At 38.3% G+C, this 15,763-nt stretch overlaps 1 protein-coding gene across 10 annotated transcripts in view; it reads right to left on the bottom strand.

The window, feature by feature from the left end:
• Positions 1 to 1,273: 1,273 nt before the first annotated feature.
• RPS6KA3 (ribosomal protein S6 kinase A3) overlaps positions 1,274 to 15,763 on the bottom strand; it is a 117,366-nt gene continuing 102,876 nt past the window's right edge. For 7 of the 10 annotated variants that reach the window (XM_027096170.1, XM_027096163.1, XM_027096167.1 and 4 more), the window contains 5 exons: positions 14,854 to 15,015; positions 10,955 to 11,031; positions 10,086 to 10,203; positions 7,347 to 7,487; positions 1,274 to 2,733 (listed from right to left, as the gene is read on the bottom strand). In XM_027096170.1, the coding sequence (XP_026951971.1) occupies positions 2,593 to 2,733; positions 7,347 to 7,487; positions 10,086 to 10,203; positions 10,955 to 11,031; positions 14,854 to 15,015 (639 nt within the window). In that variant the 3' untranslated portion in view covers positions 1,274 to 2,592. Of the gene's footprint in view, positions 2,734 to 4,897; positions 6,701 to 7,346; positions 7,488 to 10,085; positions 10,204 to 10,954; positions 11,032 to 14,853; positions 15,016 to 15,763 lie in introns of those variants that run through there. The other 3 variants (XM_027096164.1, XM_027096171.1, XM_027096165.1) reach the window with 2 other exon arrangements.

The following is a 15,763-nucleotide window of genomic DNA, read 5'->3' as shown; positions in this document are numbered from 1 at the left end:
ATATCTCAATAAAGCTGTTTAAAAAAAAGAAATGGGAAAATGGGTCTGTCCAAGGAAAAAACAAAATAATTGACAAACGATACTGAGAGCTTAGCTGAGATCGGATAACATAAATCTGCAGTGGTATCCTTTTGCATAATTGTATGGTTTCTTCCAGCATAGTTACTGCTCAGTGGATGCAGTATAAAGGCAACGATGTAAGGAAATTCAGGGTGTTCCTGAGATAGAAGTTCAGGTGATCAACCAATGAGAGGCCTCAGAAGAACACAACCTGGCCAGCACCTTGATCTTGGACTTTTAGACTCCAGAACAGTGAGAAAATAAGTTTCTGTTTTTTAAGCCACCCAGTCTGTGGTATTTTGCTGTGGCAGTCCTAACAGACTAATGCACCATCATAGTATAAAACTACTAAAAATGTCAACTGTGAAGAAAAGGGCTAGCTGCAGGCCTACAACCCATTCCCTCTCTACCAGGAATCAAGACCTCAATCAAATTTTCATTTTATTTATTTTGGCTGTGCCACGCAGCTTGCGGGGATCTTAGTTCCCTGACCAGGGATCAAAAACGGGTCCCCTGCAGTGGAAGCTTGGAGTCCTAACCACTGGACCTCCAGGGAATTCCCCAAATTTCCATTTTAAAAGTGCTAATAATATTTACTAGCGGAAAGAAAATGAAAAATTCTTCTCTCTCAAAAGCTTGTAGCAAGACGCACTTGGTCTATAGAGATGGCTTATTGTAAAACCTGGAATTTATGAATTTATGAGGCATGGTTGGCTGGAGAATGAGGCTCATCATTTAAATTGTGTAATTAATGAGGTATAAAAAGAGGACGATGCAAAACCAAATGACTCCCTTTGTTTATACAATGTCTCTGAAAACACTGCCCAGAAGGAAACTGTCCTTTAATTTGGAATTCAAAATGCACCGTAATGAGGGAGAAAAAGGGCATTGTGGAGCTAAGCGTGGTAATGTTGGACTTCTCCAAGAGAAGACTGTTTCACCTGTGCCTAGTGATCGCCCTGTATCCTTTAAATCATTAATCAAATTTGGTATTGGCTACGATCTATGACTGATGAGTCTGATTTGACAAACTCTTTGGGTTAACCAAGACTTTGCATAGAAAAATTATTTTGCACTTCTTATTAACTCAGAAACATTCCTGTTTTAAGGTCTATCAATCCAATTTGATAAATGTATACTTCAGATAGAATAATTTGATAATATGAAGGATTAACAGTCATATAATTGAAATAATCTCATAAAGGGACATACATGAATTTATTTGAAACTTTATTATATAAATTTTCATTTCTTTTAAAGATTACAAAACCTGTTCTGTGACAGGAATACAAGCAATATTGTTCCAGGATTATTCATGGATACATCTGAAAGAGCTTTGATTACACATTAATAGTATGATTTGAAAACTTCCCAGATTAGACTCTTAAGTAAAACAATTTAAAGTATTCAGTGATATTTAATCCTTTACAAGCATTTCGTAATTATGGCAGCAGGGCCAAGCATCTGATGCGATTTAACCACCAATAAAAGGTACAATACATATGAACTCATGATATGGTGCCTTGGGCTTCTGGCATGCCTTACTAGAGAGAAACTAGTATAAAGTAAAATCATATATAATAGTAGAAAAATATTTGTGATTTTTTTCTTTTTTAAAAACTGTTTAAGTAGATACCCATCCCTTTCCCACCCATGGCCAAAAATGCAAAATAATTACATCCCTTAGGTGTATACCTTCCCTTTTGCTTAGGGTAAGAGTTAAGATAAACATAATACAGGTATGTAATTTTAAGAGTTAAAAACTCATCACCCATAATCATTAAGGATGCTAATGAATGGCAATACCTTGAAGCTTTTTTTAAAAATTAAAAAACAAAGCCTTAGATGGTAAACTACACTTAGAGAAACGCAAACCAAAACCTTTATCCTTATGCCCTTGCTTTGTATTTAAGTTCTATTTTAAGTACTTGTTTGAAAAACTCAGTATACAGTTCACTCAGTACTATAGTGATAATAGGAGTAAAGATTTTCACTTCCATTAGATATTGAACTAATCTACTCAGAGAGGACTATTATAGCGACTCTCTTCTCACATACGTTTACATACATTGTACTCAAATGGTATGTGCTCTAAAGAGGTTTTCTTGAGGTTTGCACCTCTGAACTTAGTCTCTAAATTTTCCTTTCCACTAATCTCTATTCAATGTCATATACTTTGCTAGTTGCTCTGGGAGAAGTCATGGACATTTAAACAGCTTATCATGCACTTCAAGGTTATATGGCAAAATAATGAGGAAAGTGCCTTAAGAGGTAGGAAGTAGGCTCTCATCCCAACCCTTGGTATGCCCTGGTATGAACAGTTAAAAGACTGGAATCAAAGTGGTAAATGTGAGACTGATAGTAATACAAGGCTTAAGAAAATTAAGTCGACTTAGTTACTAGAATTCTTTGCAAACAGTCACATTGGAACCAGTTACAAGTCACTCGATCACACAGAATACAGCAGTGTCAAAAATACATAAAGCGCACTGTAGATACAAATTCTTCTTGGCCATCCATATTTAGTTATTATCATTCTGTAGATTCTTCACTAGAAAAAGTGGTTAAGCGTGGCTCTGCAGAATACCACACTCCCAAGAAAGCGAGTTTCATTCCTTCATTAACTGGTCTCCACCAATGGTCACTTGGGGAGACCAGCAAAATGTAAGCAATCTGGAGGTGAAAAGAGGACTATTTTCATTAATTGAAATAAAAATGCTGAGTTAAGTCAACTTATCTGTGAATTAAATAAGGCTCAAAGTATACATCCAGTTTGTTAGTCACATGGAGTTGGACCTTTCGGAGGGACAGAACTCTAGGACTGGATTGAAACCTCCTGGTTTAAGCACCAAGGTCAGCCATGGAACTCCCCATCATATCTGTTCGTCACAGAAAGCAGACCTTTTCTGACCATTTACATTCCTGAGATATCTGTCCTAATGCCTTCATAAATCTCAAATGCTGGATACCACCGTAAGAGAGAATTCTCAATAGTAAAGAAGACTGAAAAATTTTAGCTCATTTATAAAGGCCAGGAAGTAGAGAAAATCAAAGCCATGTTGAAATGTGTATTGCTGACTTTCATGGTGATGCACATCTATACCAAGCCCCCAAATCTTGAACGCTTTTCTGCTCTCACCTGAGGCTGGACGTACCCCAGCCTCTTTCTTACCCAACCCATGCTGCCCATTCATGAAATCTTTCCTGGGCTGAGGGTACAGGGCACAGCTAACAGGCTAGCCCCACCTCCCAAGATGTCCCCTGGTCCCAACAGCAACCACTTCTTAAAAATAGTTGGGAAATGGTTGGCCCAAACCTGCTCTTTGCAGCCCACTGTGTGTGAAATGTAGAATCTCTACTGCATACACACCACACCCTCTCCAGATACTCACTAAGTGACTTTTCCCACACGTCAGTCTCCAGCCTCACAGCATCTTGATTCTGTGCCCTGTCAAAATTATTATATTTTTGGACTTTTGGGGTTGCTTGTGAATAAATGAATCCATATCAGATCTGTTAAAGTGAAGGGTCTATTGTACTTAAAAGACATATCTATAAATTAGGAGCTGAAATGACTTACTTATACGACAGCTTAAAAGGACAAAAAACTTACCTTAATTTAGCATCATCACTTGAAAGGGAAGCTAGAAAACACATGGTAGTGTGATCCATATTTTCCAGTACGTGCTTGGTAATGTTAAGTCTACCATTCTGGATATTATTGTGGATTATAAGCTAAGAGGAGGTTTGTAAAAGTGGCCTGATAGTTTAGTTCCTTCTTTCATATTGAAATATCTTTCAGATTGAAATAAAACCTCCTGGGAGAAGCCCTGGTAACCAGCAGGACTAACTGGGAAAGGGCCTCACTACCACAACTATAGGGGCCAGGAGGAACTGGACTTGGAGAAATTAATGGAAAGGTTATCCCAGCACAAGCATTACATTTAGAGCACACTGTTGGCCAAGTTTGTCTGCTCTGTCAAAGGCAATAGGAACACCAGAATCACAGATGAAATAAATTATACTCGTGAACTGCTTTTTAGGCAGAAAGCCTCCAGTTTTGTGAACATATAACTTGCTTTTCTCCAATAAAACTGGCAGCTGTACTAGGCAAAGAAGGCATTCATATACTAGTAGAGGACTGCCCCAGGAAATATATAGTTTTTGAACAGCTCAGTTTGTGGTCGAGTGATAATACGAGGGGAAGGCAGCACGGGGTTATGAGGGAAAAAAACTGAAAGGGAAGTTAAGGATTCTAGTCTTTGCTTTGGGTCTCAGGTTCTTTACCTGCAATATGAGAAAGTTGGACTAGATAATTTAAAAGCATTTACACATTTACTTCTGGTTCTAAAAGACGATGATGGGCAATACACCTAAGCACTTATGGAATAGTGTTAGTGTCAAAAATCTGAAAATGCTATCTTTTTTCTGCCTAGAGTTACATTAACATTTTAAAAGTGACAAAAATTTGGGATGACCATGGTTGGGAACACTTAATAGAGGAGAAAGAAAAACAAAGCTTTCTTTCCAGGCATTGGAAAGCAGCTGTTAATAGTCAGCATCCATATACTCAAGAATATTTAAAAACTTTCTCCATCTAGATCTTCTGAAATCCCTCCTCCTATACATTTTTTATTTAGAAGATAAACTTACATTTGCTTTCTATGCAATAATCATTTTGTGTCACTTGGGCAAAAGGCATGATAGATTTCCTCTTTCCCTTTAATTGCACAGAGGAGAAATTAAGGATTAATGAGCGGCTTCCAAGATATTTAGATAAACCATGCTTTCCTGGCTTTGTACTCTCAGGGGAAGATTTAAAGCTTCTGGCAGGAAAAAAAGAGTTCTGATGTAAATGACTTAGTACATGACTAGGAAAGATCTGTTCAGGCACATTCTTGATGAGATAAGTTAAATCACCTTTTCCTTGCTCATATGTTTTTCATATTACATATTGATGTATGCTAGGTAGCTTGGCAAAGATACAGGTAATAATGGATGCAGAAGTTTCTTTAATGATATTGTGGAAACTAACAAATTAGATGTAGATAATGAATACTCTAATCTAAGCAGATCCAGCGACCATTATGAAAAGTGATCATTTCTGAAGTTAAAGAAAGCATTATATGAAACTAACACAATACTGTAAATCAACTATACTCCAATAAAAATTAAAAAAAAAAGAAAAGAAAGCATTATATGGCTATAAATCATCAGGAGGAATTCAGAAAACACTCAATGCTGAACATTCACTTAGCCTACCTCAGCTATGATTGATCAAGAATGTTTTATTCTCTAGAATAAGAAAGTTTAAGTCCAATTTCATAGAGAGGCCTGTGGCCTTTATTACATTCAAATTAGTGTTTAATATAGAGCATCTTAATGGGATAGAATTATGATTTACTTTTTTTCCCCAAAAAAGCATACTTTTCCTGCAGGTATACAAGAACAGGTATCCTGTTATTCATATGCTAAATTCTGCAATTTGATCTATTTAAACATGAAATATTCAATGGGACTTCAATGACCTGTTGCTAAATTTTCCTTCGCCAGTCTCTTCACCATGCCTCTTAAAGGCCTTTGATGTATATTGGGAAAAATCCCAAATTTATGTCAACTACTAAGAATGGATACTATTTAAGATTAAAAGTGCAAGGACTACTTCCTTAATAAAGGAAAAAAGACCCTAAGGAGTTGCAAAGTATATGGACTAACTTCACAGGTGTACTCTTGATGTCATACCACACACATATGATAACTTTCTTTACCATAACAGCTCTCTAGGTTAGCCTGACAGAGCACCTGACTTTAAGAAACAAACGAACGAACCAGTGAAACAGACATGGGGAAAGATATGTACATTTTGGAAGTATTACATTCAACAGCTGTTCTACAATCTGGCCATTTTTAGGGCTGTCCAACAATACCGTTAATCCAGGTGAACTATTTAACCAGAATTCATAGTCAATTGATTAATAATAGATTCCAAGTTAAACAAGGCATGTATACATTAAAGAAAGCAGTACAGAAATGTACTGTATATGAACTGTTTACAAAAACTTACAAAATGTTGGATGGCACAAGGGATACAGTGCTAATATAAACGGATTGTTTAAGCTAAGTGCTTAACATAAACTGTCCATCCCTATAACTAACAAAGAATATTTAAGGGACATGAAATATCTCCTATAAAAATAATGCTATGTGGTGTAGAGTACTTTATTCAGTGTATTTTTAGGTGGTATTCATATGTTCATTATTCTTCTTGTTGATTCAGTGAATATATCTTCATCATGTTTCCATTTTCAATTCAGCCGAAGCTCCAGGAAAATCTAACCTGCTAACAATCATTTAAAGCGAGAAGAGACGAAAGCGGGAGAGCAGCAGGAGCAGCAGCATTATGGGTACCAGCTGGGACAGTGTGTGCCTGCAGGTGTCTCTCAGATATGTGCTACCTGTCGCCAGAACTTGTGCTATCAGCTTACACCATGGTACCAAATATCTCACTGAGGTCACTTCACAGGGCTGTAGAGGTGATTTTTTTAATACCTCTCCGCTGAGCAAGAGTAGAGCGGCCTACTGGTTCCAAAACTGGTGACTGATTACGGTTTAAAGCAGAGTATGTAGCTGCCATGGCACCCTGAAAACAGGAAAGAAAGGTCACAAATAATGACAATGGGTAGTCACCTGTACACAGAATATGAAATGATTTTTTCCCAGATATTTTCTTCATATGCAAATTTATATAGATTTTATTAGGCTCATAATGAAAATAACCACACAGGTCAAATCCTCTGATTTAACTAAAACTGAAGAGGCCAATGTGGGAGGTTGAAATTATCGATGAGAGAGGACACAGGTGGGCTCATAACAAGCAGTCCTTACTTTTCTCAGGACTATTAAATTTGTTTTTCCTTTGCAATCCTTTACCATGAGAGTCAGCACGGCATGCTGTTTTAGAATTTGTATTTTGCCACTGCTGACAACCTCCAAGAGTCTGCTTTGGGTTGTGCGTAAGAAAGACAGGTACAAAGAAAAGTTAGGAAATCCATAAAGTTTATCTGATTGATAAATTCAGAAATCATTCCTAAACTGGTTTTATTATGCTATTTTGGCATGCCTTGACTTTTTCTTTTCTAAATCACCCACTGTAAGAGATTCCCACGCAAGAACTGGATGCAGGTTGAGAGGCAAAGTGAAAGGGCAAGGTGCTGTGGTACGGAGAGGGCGTCTCATAATCTCTCCTGGAGGACATGTGGCACACAGTGCCCAAATGGGCTGCTCACCTTGACTAGATGCGGTGCGTCCTGTCTGTTTAGTTGGTATTGCGGCAGTTGGTCCCAGTGGACGATCCAAGGATGTCTGAGCACAAGGGCAGCAGTCAGTCTCTGATGAGGGTCCACATGAAGCATCTTTGACACCAGGTCCTACAATGGGAAAAAGAATAATAAAATAAACTTAAACCTTTGTTTTTCCATAGCACCTGATACTGTTGAGTATTCTTCCTTGGCTTCTATGACACTATTTTTTTCCCACTAGCAGACCTTTGGGTGCAAAGCAATTTAGTCAGTATGACAATTTGTTTAAAAAAAAGCAAAAACTTAGGTCTTTGTTTTCTCCTCCCTGAGTAACAGTAATTTTGGTGTATTACAAAGGGTAAATTTACCACATTTTATGTATCTTTAAGGACTTTGGCTCTTTTTTTCCCTCAGATATTCTGAGTTTTCTACATTTTTGTGGATTTATTTATAAGTAATTTTCAGCTACTTAAGACGTTTTTGTGCTATTGGTAATGCTGAAAAGCAGTACATAACTGTTCAATAACAGGAATTAACTTGAGGGCTCTAAATGCTCCCCTCAAAGATTACAGAGTTATTTTAATTTTTTTTCTACTTCCCAGTTTTGTGGGTATTCACCGTATTACATTATACTTGTAATCACAGGTCTTAACTGGACAAATTAGCAAACGTTATTAGTAATCACATGGCATTCATAAGATAGGCTGTGAGTTGGATGCAATTTTTTGTGCTCTATTTGTATCTCATCCTCACCTGCCTTGCACTCAAAAAAGCATAATAAAATGCAAGTGAATGAGAACCAAATTATAAAATTATAGAGATAACCTCGACTTGCTTTAACTTATTAAAAAAAGCAGGCAGTATGTAAACTCTGATACTTTCTACGGTAACATTACTTGATATGCTTGACAACCGATCGTGACAAAGTTTTTGGTGGACTCCAATGGATAAGAACTACTACTTCACAGAGTGACCTTGAAAAAGGAAAATCTGATCACTACAATGCTTAGTATTTTTCAACAGTTCCCCAATACTTAGAGTAAACTCCAAATCTTGAGCATGATCAACAAAGCCTTCCATAATTGGGGTTCATCGGCTACCCTCTCACGTGTACCTGGTACTAGTCATACCAAACTCCTTGCACTGCCCTGGAGGCATTCTGCCATTCCCATTCCATCAGGACCACGCATGGGCTGATCCCTCAGCCTGGGATGGACTACGTCCTTCTGCTTCCCAAAGCTGCGTGGCGAATCCCTTCATTGCTTCTGGAAAGCTTTCCCTGAAATTTTTCTGATCAAGCATCATCTGTGAACTTCTTTAGCATACAAAACAGAGCATTGTAATAGCACATGTGACACTGTACTGTATATTTCTGGCTATCTCCCAACTAGACTGTGAGCTCTCTGAGATCAGGAATTCCATCTGAGTCACATCTTTTATCCCTGGAGCCTTCACTTATTAAGCACATTGTAGGTGCTCAATACATGAATTAAAAAGTAAACAAGGGGCTTCCCTGGTGGCGCAGTGGTTGAGAGTCCGCCTGCCGATGCAGGGGACACGGGTTCGTGTCCCGGTCCGGGAAGATCCCACATGCCGCGGAGCGGCTGGGCCCGTGAGCCATGGCGACTGAACCTGCGCATCTGGAGCCTGTGCTCCGTAACGGGAGAGGCCACAACAGTGAGAGGCCTGCGTACCGCAATAAAAAAAAAAGTAAACAAGTACCCAGGAAAATGAATTATCTGGTTTAAAAAATTTTATTGTTAAACAAGGGGAAGGGCTAACCTATCACTTTAAATACAGTTACAAAACTAAGTATTATCTACACAGGCATTAAGCTGGTCAACTGAGGCTTCATCTCTATGCCAAAAGTATCTATAAAAATTTCTGACATACCCTATTTACTAATGCAATCACCTCAACTCAAGCACCCACCTCTAAGCAAAATGAGCCAGCACTTTTTACCAATATGTATCTTCCTCATCTCCTCTATGTTTTCCTTATTTTGAAATGAAAAACTTTGCTCTTCTTTTTAAAAAAGAATTTTCTCTAAATAAAGTGAAACTAAAAAAAAAAAAAAAAAGTGAAACTAGAGCAGGGTTAGAAAGCAAATCAGCGTTATTCAGGGGATGGCAGGTCTTCCAGCGAGAAAGGCTTTCCAAATAGATTTCAAGCAGACATATAAAACTAAATTACTGTCTACTGTGAAGAAGATTGACCCTTTTCTTCATAATATGGACCAAAAATAGAAAATGGTGTAGTTATTCTAGGGAACAAGGGCTTTGGAATCAGCTATTTATTTTTGAGCATCCACATGTGCCTGGTGTGTAACTGAGGATAAGTTCACACTAAAATTCTGGGCCTTGGTTTCCTACTGTGAAATGGTGATACTACCACCTATTTTACAGGGTTGTTAAGAGGATTAAATGGGATAATTTAGGTAAAGTGCAGTGTGAGGCACAGAGGAGACACACAAATCATGAAGACCACCACCATTATTATTCATCATGTTCATCAGTAAGAAGTAGTTTGAGATATATAGATAATAAAGCCAAACCAATATATTCTGGGAAAGAAACAAAATTAGTTGTCAATTTTTGAGTTTGAGTTATTTGGTAACATCATTTCAATACAACTTTATAAACAAGTTTCTAACTGATATTATTTTTTCTCACTAGGGATTATGAAAAATTATTTTCTCAAAAGCTTTTAATAGGAAGCCATACTTACCTTTGCTGTGTCTGAAACAGAATTCCAGTAGCCACCACTGAGTGAGAATTTTCCACTTCCTATCCGTGCCAATATTTCCTCTGGTGTATCATCAGGGCCATTTGCAAATGGAGTGTAACTAATTTATAATAGAATTAAAATGCTAATGAATAAAACTTCTTTTTTGGTTGGTAATTTTTATATTTATTTGCAGTAACCAAAAGTACTCTAAGTAGTTCATTTAATGTAATACTTTATTAAAACCTACTAAAGTAAAAAAATAACAACATGAAGCTTCATAAAGCACCAGGTCAAGATATAAGTTATGAAATATTAATTTAGATTTAATACACAATAATATAAATAAGATATGACACATTATAGAATAAAATATTTAAAAGAGTATATGGGGCTTCCCTGGTGGCGCAGTGGTTGGGGGTCCGCCTGCTGATGCAGGGGATGCGGGTTCGTGCCCTGGCCCGGGAGGATCCCACATGCCACGGAGCGGCTGGGCCCGTAAGCCATGGCCGCTGAGCCTGCCTGTCCGGAGCCTGTGCTCCGCAACGGGGGAGGCCACGGCAGTGAGAGGCCCGCGTACCGCAAAAAAACCCAAAAAAACAGTATATGTTTATGACATAACTAGACTACAAAAAAGATATGGAAAAAAATCAACTTATGACCTCAAGACATTAATAACACTACACTACAGAAAACAGTAATGATATAGCTATAAATATGAGAGAGAGAGAGGGAGATAGGATTGTATTATTAAACAAGATGAGAAAATATGGAAGGAAAGATATTACAACATAGAGGTTGAAAAAATAAACCTAGATAATTTAAACAAAATATTGATAAATAAATGCTTACAACATATGGTACATACTCACCCAGTGAGCATTGTATAGAGGAGGACACCAAGACTCCATATATCACAAGCCGCATCATAGCCTTGTCGTTTTAAAACCTAGAAAAAGTAAAAATTAGTATTAACACACTGCTGTTTATTATATAGATTTGGATAGGCTGTGAACTGAATTATATCTCCTAAATCAATGCACACAAGAAAAACAGAACATGATTAACAAACAAGGCAATATAGTAATCCTATTCTAGAACCTTCTACTACTAATAATTCATATATATAAATTTAATTTTTTTTTGGCATTTTAAATCTTTTTTTTAAAAGCTATTTTATTTTATTTATTTTATTTTTGGCTGCATTGGGTCTTCGTTGCTGCAAGCGGGCTTTTCTCTGGTTGCGGCGAGCGGGGGCTACTCTTTGTTGTGGTGTGCAGGCTTCTCATTGTGGTGGTTTCTCTTGTTGGGAGCACGGGCTCTAGGCGCGTGGGCTTCAGTAGTTGTGGTACACGGGGCTCAGTAGTTGTGGCTCGCGGGCTCTAGAGCTCAGGCTCGGTAGTTGTGGCGCACAGGCTTAGTTGCTCCGCGGCATGTGGGATCTTCCCGGACCAGGGCTCGAACCCATGTTCCCTGCATTGGCAGGCGAATTCCTAACCACTGTGTCACCAGGGAAGCCCCCGGCATTTTAAAGCTTAAAACTTTATTTCCTTCTCGGTGAACTAACAACTGCTTGGGACTCTGGCCATGGACCTATGTCAGACACGTTCATAGGTGAGAATTGTATAAATTTAAATTTTGATATTCAAATTAATTTACTGAATGCTGCTGTGGCACACAGTGGACTATAAAAATAAATTGAAGGTAAATTTCTTATTTAAATGTATTTATATTTTGTATGGGGCTGCAGAAACGATTAACATAAAACAATTAAGAAAACATATAACTAAGTATAAATGGTATAGTGCAAAACTGTTCTTTTATATATATATATAATTTGATTTACTCAAGCATTTAATAATCACCAACTATTATCAGGCATAAACTGTGACAAATACATTGTGACCACCTAGAGGGGTGGGACAGGGAGGGTGGGAGGGAGACGCAAGAGGGAGGAGATATGGGGATATATGTATATGTATAGCTGATTCACTTTGTTATAAAGCAGAAACTAACAAACCATGGTAAAGCAATTATACTCCAATAAGGAAAAAAAACTGTGACAAATACAAAACAATGGTTTTCCTTAAGAAAATCAGAATCTGGCAAAGGAAATAAACATATACATAGTTAACAATTCAACATGATAAGTATTCTAACAAAACTATATGTGTAAAGGATATGAGTACAAAGATGAGGAAGCAATTCATTCTTGATATGGGGAGAGAGGGAAAGCTAGGAGCAGCCTGCTTCTATTGGGCCCATAAGTAAGAATTCAGGAGGCAAAGTGAAGAGGTGGGGGAGGGCAGAGGACACTCAAAGGGCAGAGGCAAGAGAGCAGAGCCTGCTTAGTGCCAGGCCAAGTTCAGTGTGGCCAGATTTCCAGACAGGGGATACTAGAGAGACTGAAGGGCTTTTTAAATTATTTATTTATTTGGCTGCACCACACAGCTTGCGGGATCTTAGTTCCCCGACTAGGGATCAAACCTGGGCCCCAGCAGTGAAAGTGCTGAGTCCTAACCACTGGACCGCTAGGGAGTTCACTGAAGAGCTTTTTATAAAAAGCTTGTTAAGTAATCTAGATTTTTTTCCCTGCAGGCAATCAGATGTTATTGAAGCATTAAAGAGGAAAATAAAATAAGTGGATGTGTATACCAGAAAGATAACTCAAGGCATAGAGGAAATGCTGGCAAGAAGAGAGAATGGAGACAGGCCACCTCACAGGAGGCAATTTGTAAGGCAGGACATGAAGGGGAAGACATAAAGATAAAATGGGAAGGACTTAGTAAAGATTGGATGTATAGGGCTTCCCTGGTGGTGCAGTGGTTAAGAATCTGCCTGCCAATGCAGGGGACACGGGTTTGAGCCCTGGTCCAGGAAGATCCCACATGCCACGGAGCAACTAAGCCCATGTGCCACACCACAACTACCGAGCCTATGCTCTAGAGCCCGCGAGCCACAACTACTGAGCCCATGTGCCACAAATACTAAGCCTGCACTCTAGAGCCCATGCACAAGAGGAGCCACTGCAATGAGAAGCTCGTGCACCGCAACGAAGAGTAGCCCCCGCTCTCCACAACTAGAGAAAGCCCGCTTGCAGCAACGAAGGCCCAATGCAGCCAAAAATAAGTAAATAAAGTAAATTTTTTTAAAAAAGAAAAGCATTAAAAAATATATCTTACTGTATGTTATACGGCAAGATAAAATTTAAAAAAAAAGATTGGATGTATGGGGTAAGGGAAAAGGGGTCTACAATATTTAGGAATCAGAATGGAAAGGATTTGGCAACAGACTAAATGTGGAGAAATAACAGAGAAGGAAGATTTCAGGAGGACTTTAAAGTTTTAACCCAGATGACTAAATGGTAAAGAGGAGACAAAGAGTTAAAGAGGTCTAAGGACAGTATGATCACCGAAGACTTCCTGAAGGAGAATTTAGAGGCAGGGTCTAAAGCAAAAAACATTCCAAAAACCATTCCAGTGTGCCAAGGCATAAAAGCTACATGGTGATTTCAAGAAGCAGACTGCTTATATGAAGCAGGAAACAATCATGAGGAAAAATTAGATGGCTGGATTAGGGGGCCACGCTTGGACACCAATGTGTGTCAGAGGCTGTGGATATGTGGACAAAGAAGAAAAGAATCTGTCCCTCATCAGTTCTAGTATCTCTGGGAGAACAGACTCAAATAATCTTTAAAAAATATTTTTCTATCTAAAAAGTAACAAAATTACAAAAAGTTTGGAAAACAGAGGGGGGATCCAACTATCTTAACATTATCAACTATTACAATTTTTGTGAAATATCTAGCACATGGTAAAAGCATAGACTTTGCAGCCAGGTTGCCTGGACTCAGATCTAGATCTGACCACAGGCAAATGACATCACCCCCTCACTGTGCACCTGGTTTCCTATAAAATGCAAATAAAAGTACTCACCTCACATAAGTTATAATGAGAATGAATTATTATATATAAATTATATCTCTGAGGATGAAATCCGTTAATACATGTGACTGGCACATAAGCCCTATATTAGGATTAACTATTGTAGTTACAATTTTTTACACAGTGATAATCAAAAGGCAAGAAATTTTGAGGGCAAAGCAGTGGATTTTAGAGTTGCTACAGTGGGGAACTGCAATTTCTTAGGAAAAGAAGCAACCTGATCAAAGCAGTGCTTGAAGAAGACTTCAGCAGCTTTGTAGCTTCTTTGTGGACTGATCACAGAACGACAAAAGGAAGCAACGCGCACCTAGGCTGCGGCAGTCATCTGGGGGTGTGGTGAGGGAAGCAGGGGCTAGGATGGCAGTTCTGTGAACAGAAGAGCCCCGAACCGGTTGCAGGGGATAAAAGAGATGGTACCTGGTTATACAGCTAAAGACAAGAAGAGCCCATGGTGTTTTAGCCTTAGAAATACAAGGAAGATGGTGACAAAACCAGGAAATTCGAAGGGTGTTAGGAAAGGGGAAGAATAAGCTAGTTTCCATTTAACTCCATGCACTGACAAGCACGGAAGTGTCAGTGATAGTAGTTAGCTATGGATGTGTGATTATGCAGAAAGACAGAAGTCAGAGCGGGAAAAGCATTATAGGTAGTACTGGATTGATGACAGGATGAACTACCAACAGAAGAAAAAGGGCTGACATTTTATTCTAATTATTTGCTCAGTAACTAACTCTTCAATTAAACAACTATTAACTATTCTATATTAAACACAGTAAATGAGTTTTTAAATATACTGAAATATTGCAAGCAAACTCTTTCGCAATTACCTCTGGTGCAACAAAATTTGCAGTATAACAAGGAGTCATGAGAAGACCATTTTCTGCTCTTAGCTGTTTGGCAAAGCCAAAATCACAAATTCGAATAGATTCTGGATTGCCAGATTCATCCACATAAAGAATGTTGCTAGGTTTCAAGTCTCTGTGAACCACCTAATTGAAATACAAATTAAAGAGGTGCATTAACGATACATTTCCATTATGGAAAATTATTTATTCACAAACTGTCAAGCAATGCACTTAACAAGATGATGGGTACCAACCTTTACATTATCCCAACATTATAAAATGCTGACAGTGTAATATAACTGCAACACAGAACTGGGGCAAGGAGAGGAGGAAGAAAGAACAGTACTTACCTTCCCCCTCTTTGTCCAATTAAGTAAGCGGATTAAGGAAAAATGCAAATAGCAGTAATATCTGTCTCCAGGTTATTCATCGTTCAACAAATATTTATGGAATGTGTATCATGTACCAGGGTATTATACAAGGAGCTGCAGATACTTTGGTGAACAAGACCTGTAAGATCCTTGCCTTTATATGCTAGGAACTTAGTAGTAAGGGAGGCAGAGAATAAATAGGTGAGAGATGGGGCATAACTCGGGCGGGTCAGGAAGGGTCTCTAGAGGAGGTAACAACTGATCCAACATCTGAAGAACAGAATGAACAAGCCAGAAGAGTGGGGGTAGTCATTCTAAGTAGAGGGAATGGCGTGTACAAGGGATGAATACAACAAACATATACAGACAGGCTCAATGGAACAGGCATGGGTTTTAGGAGGAAAAAGGAAAAAAAACTCCCAGATTTACGTAAGTACTGCCTACTTGATATCCAAGTAACAAAGTCACAAACACAAAAAGATACCATTCCTTTAGAGTTTGTATTACTTTCCCCCTTTAAT

This window comes from Aethalodelphis obliquidens, unplaced genomic scaffold (genome assembly GCF_003676395.1).
Source record: "Aethalodelphis obliquidens isolate GAN/ISIS:26980383/991018 unplaced genomic scaffold, ASM367639v1 scaffold99, whole genome shotgun sequence".
Lineage (NCBI taxonomy): Eukaryota > Metazoa > Chordata > Mammalia > Artiodactyla > Delphinidae > Aethalodelphis > Aethalodelphis obliquidens.
This window is presented reverse-complemented; position numbering and strand designations above follow the sequence as displayed.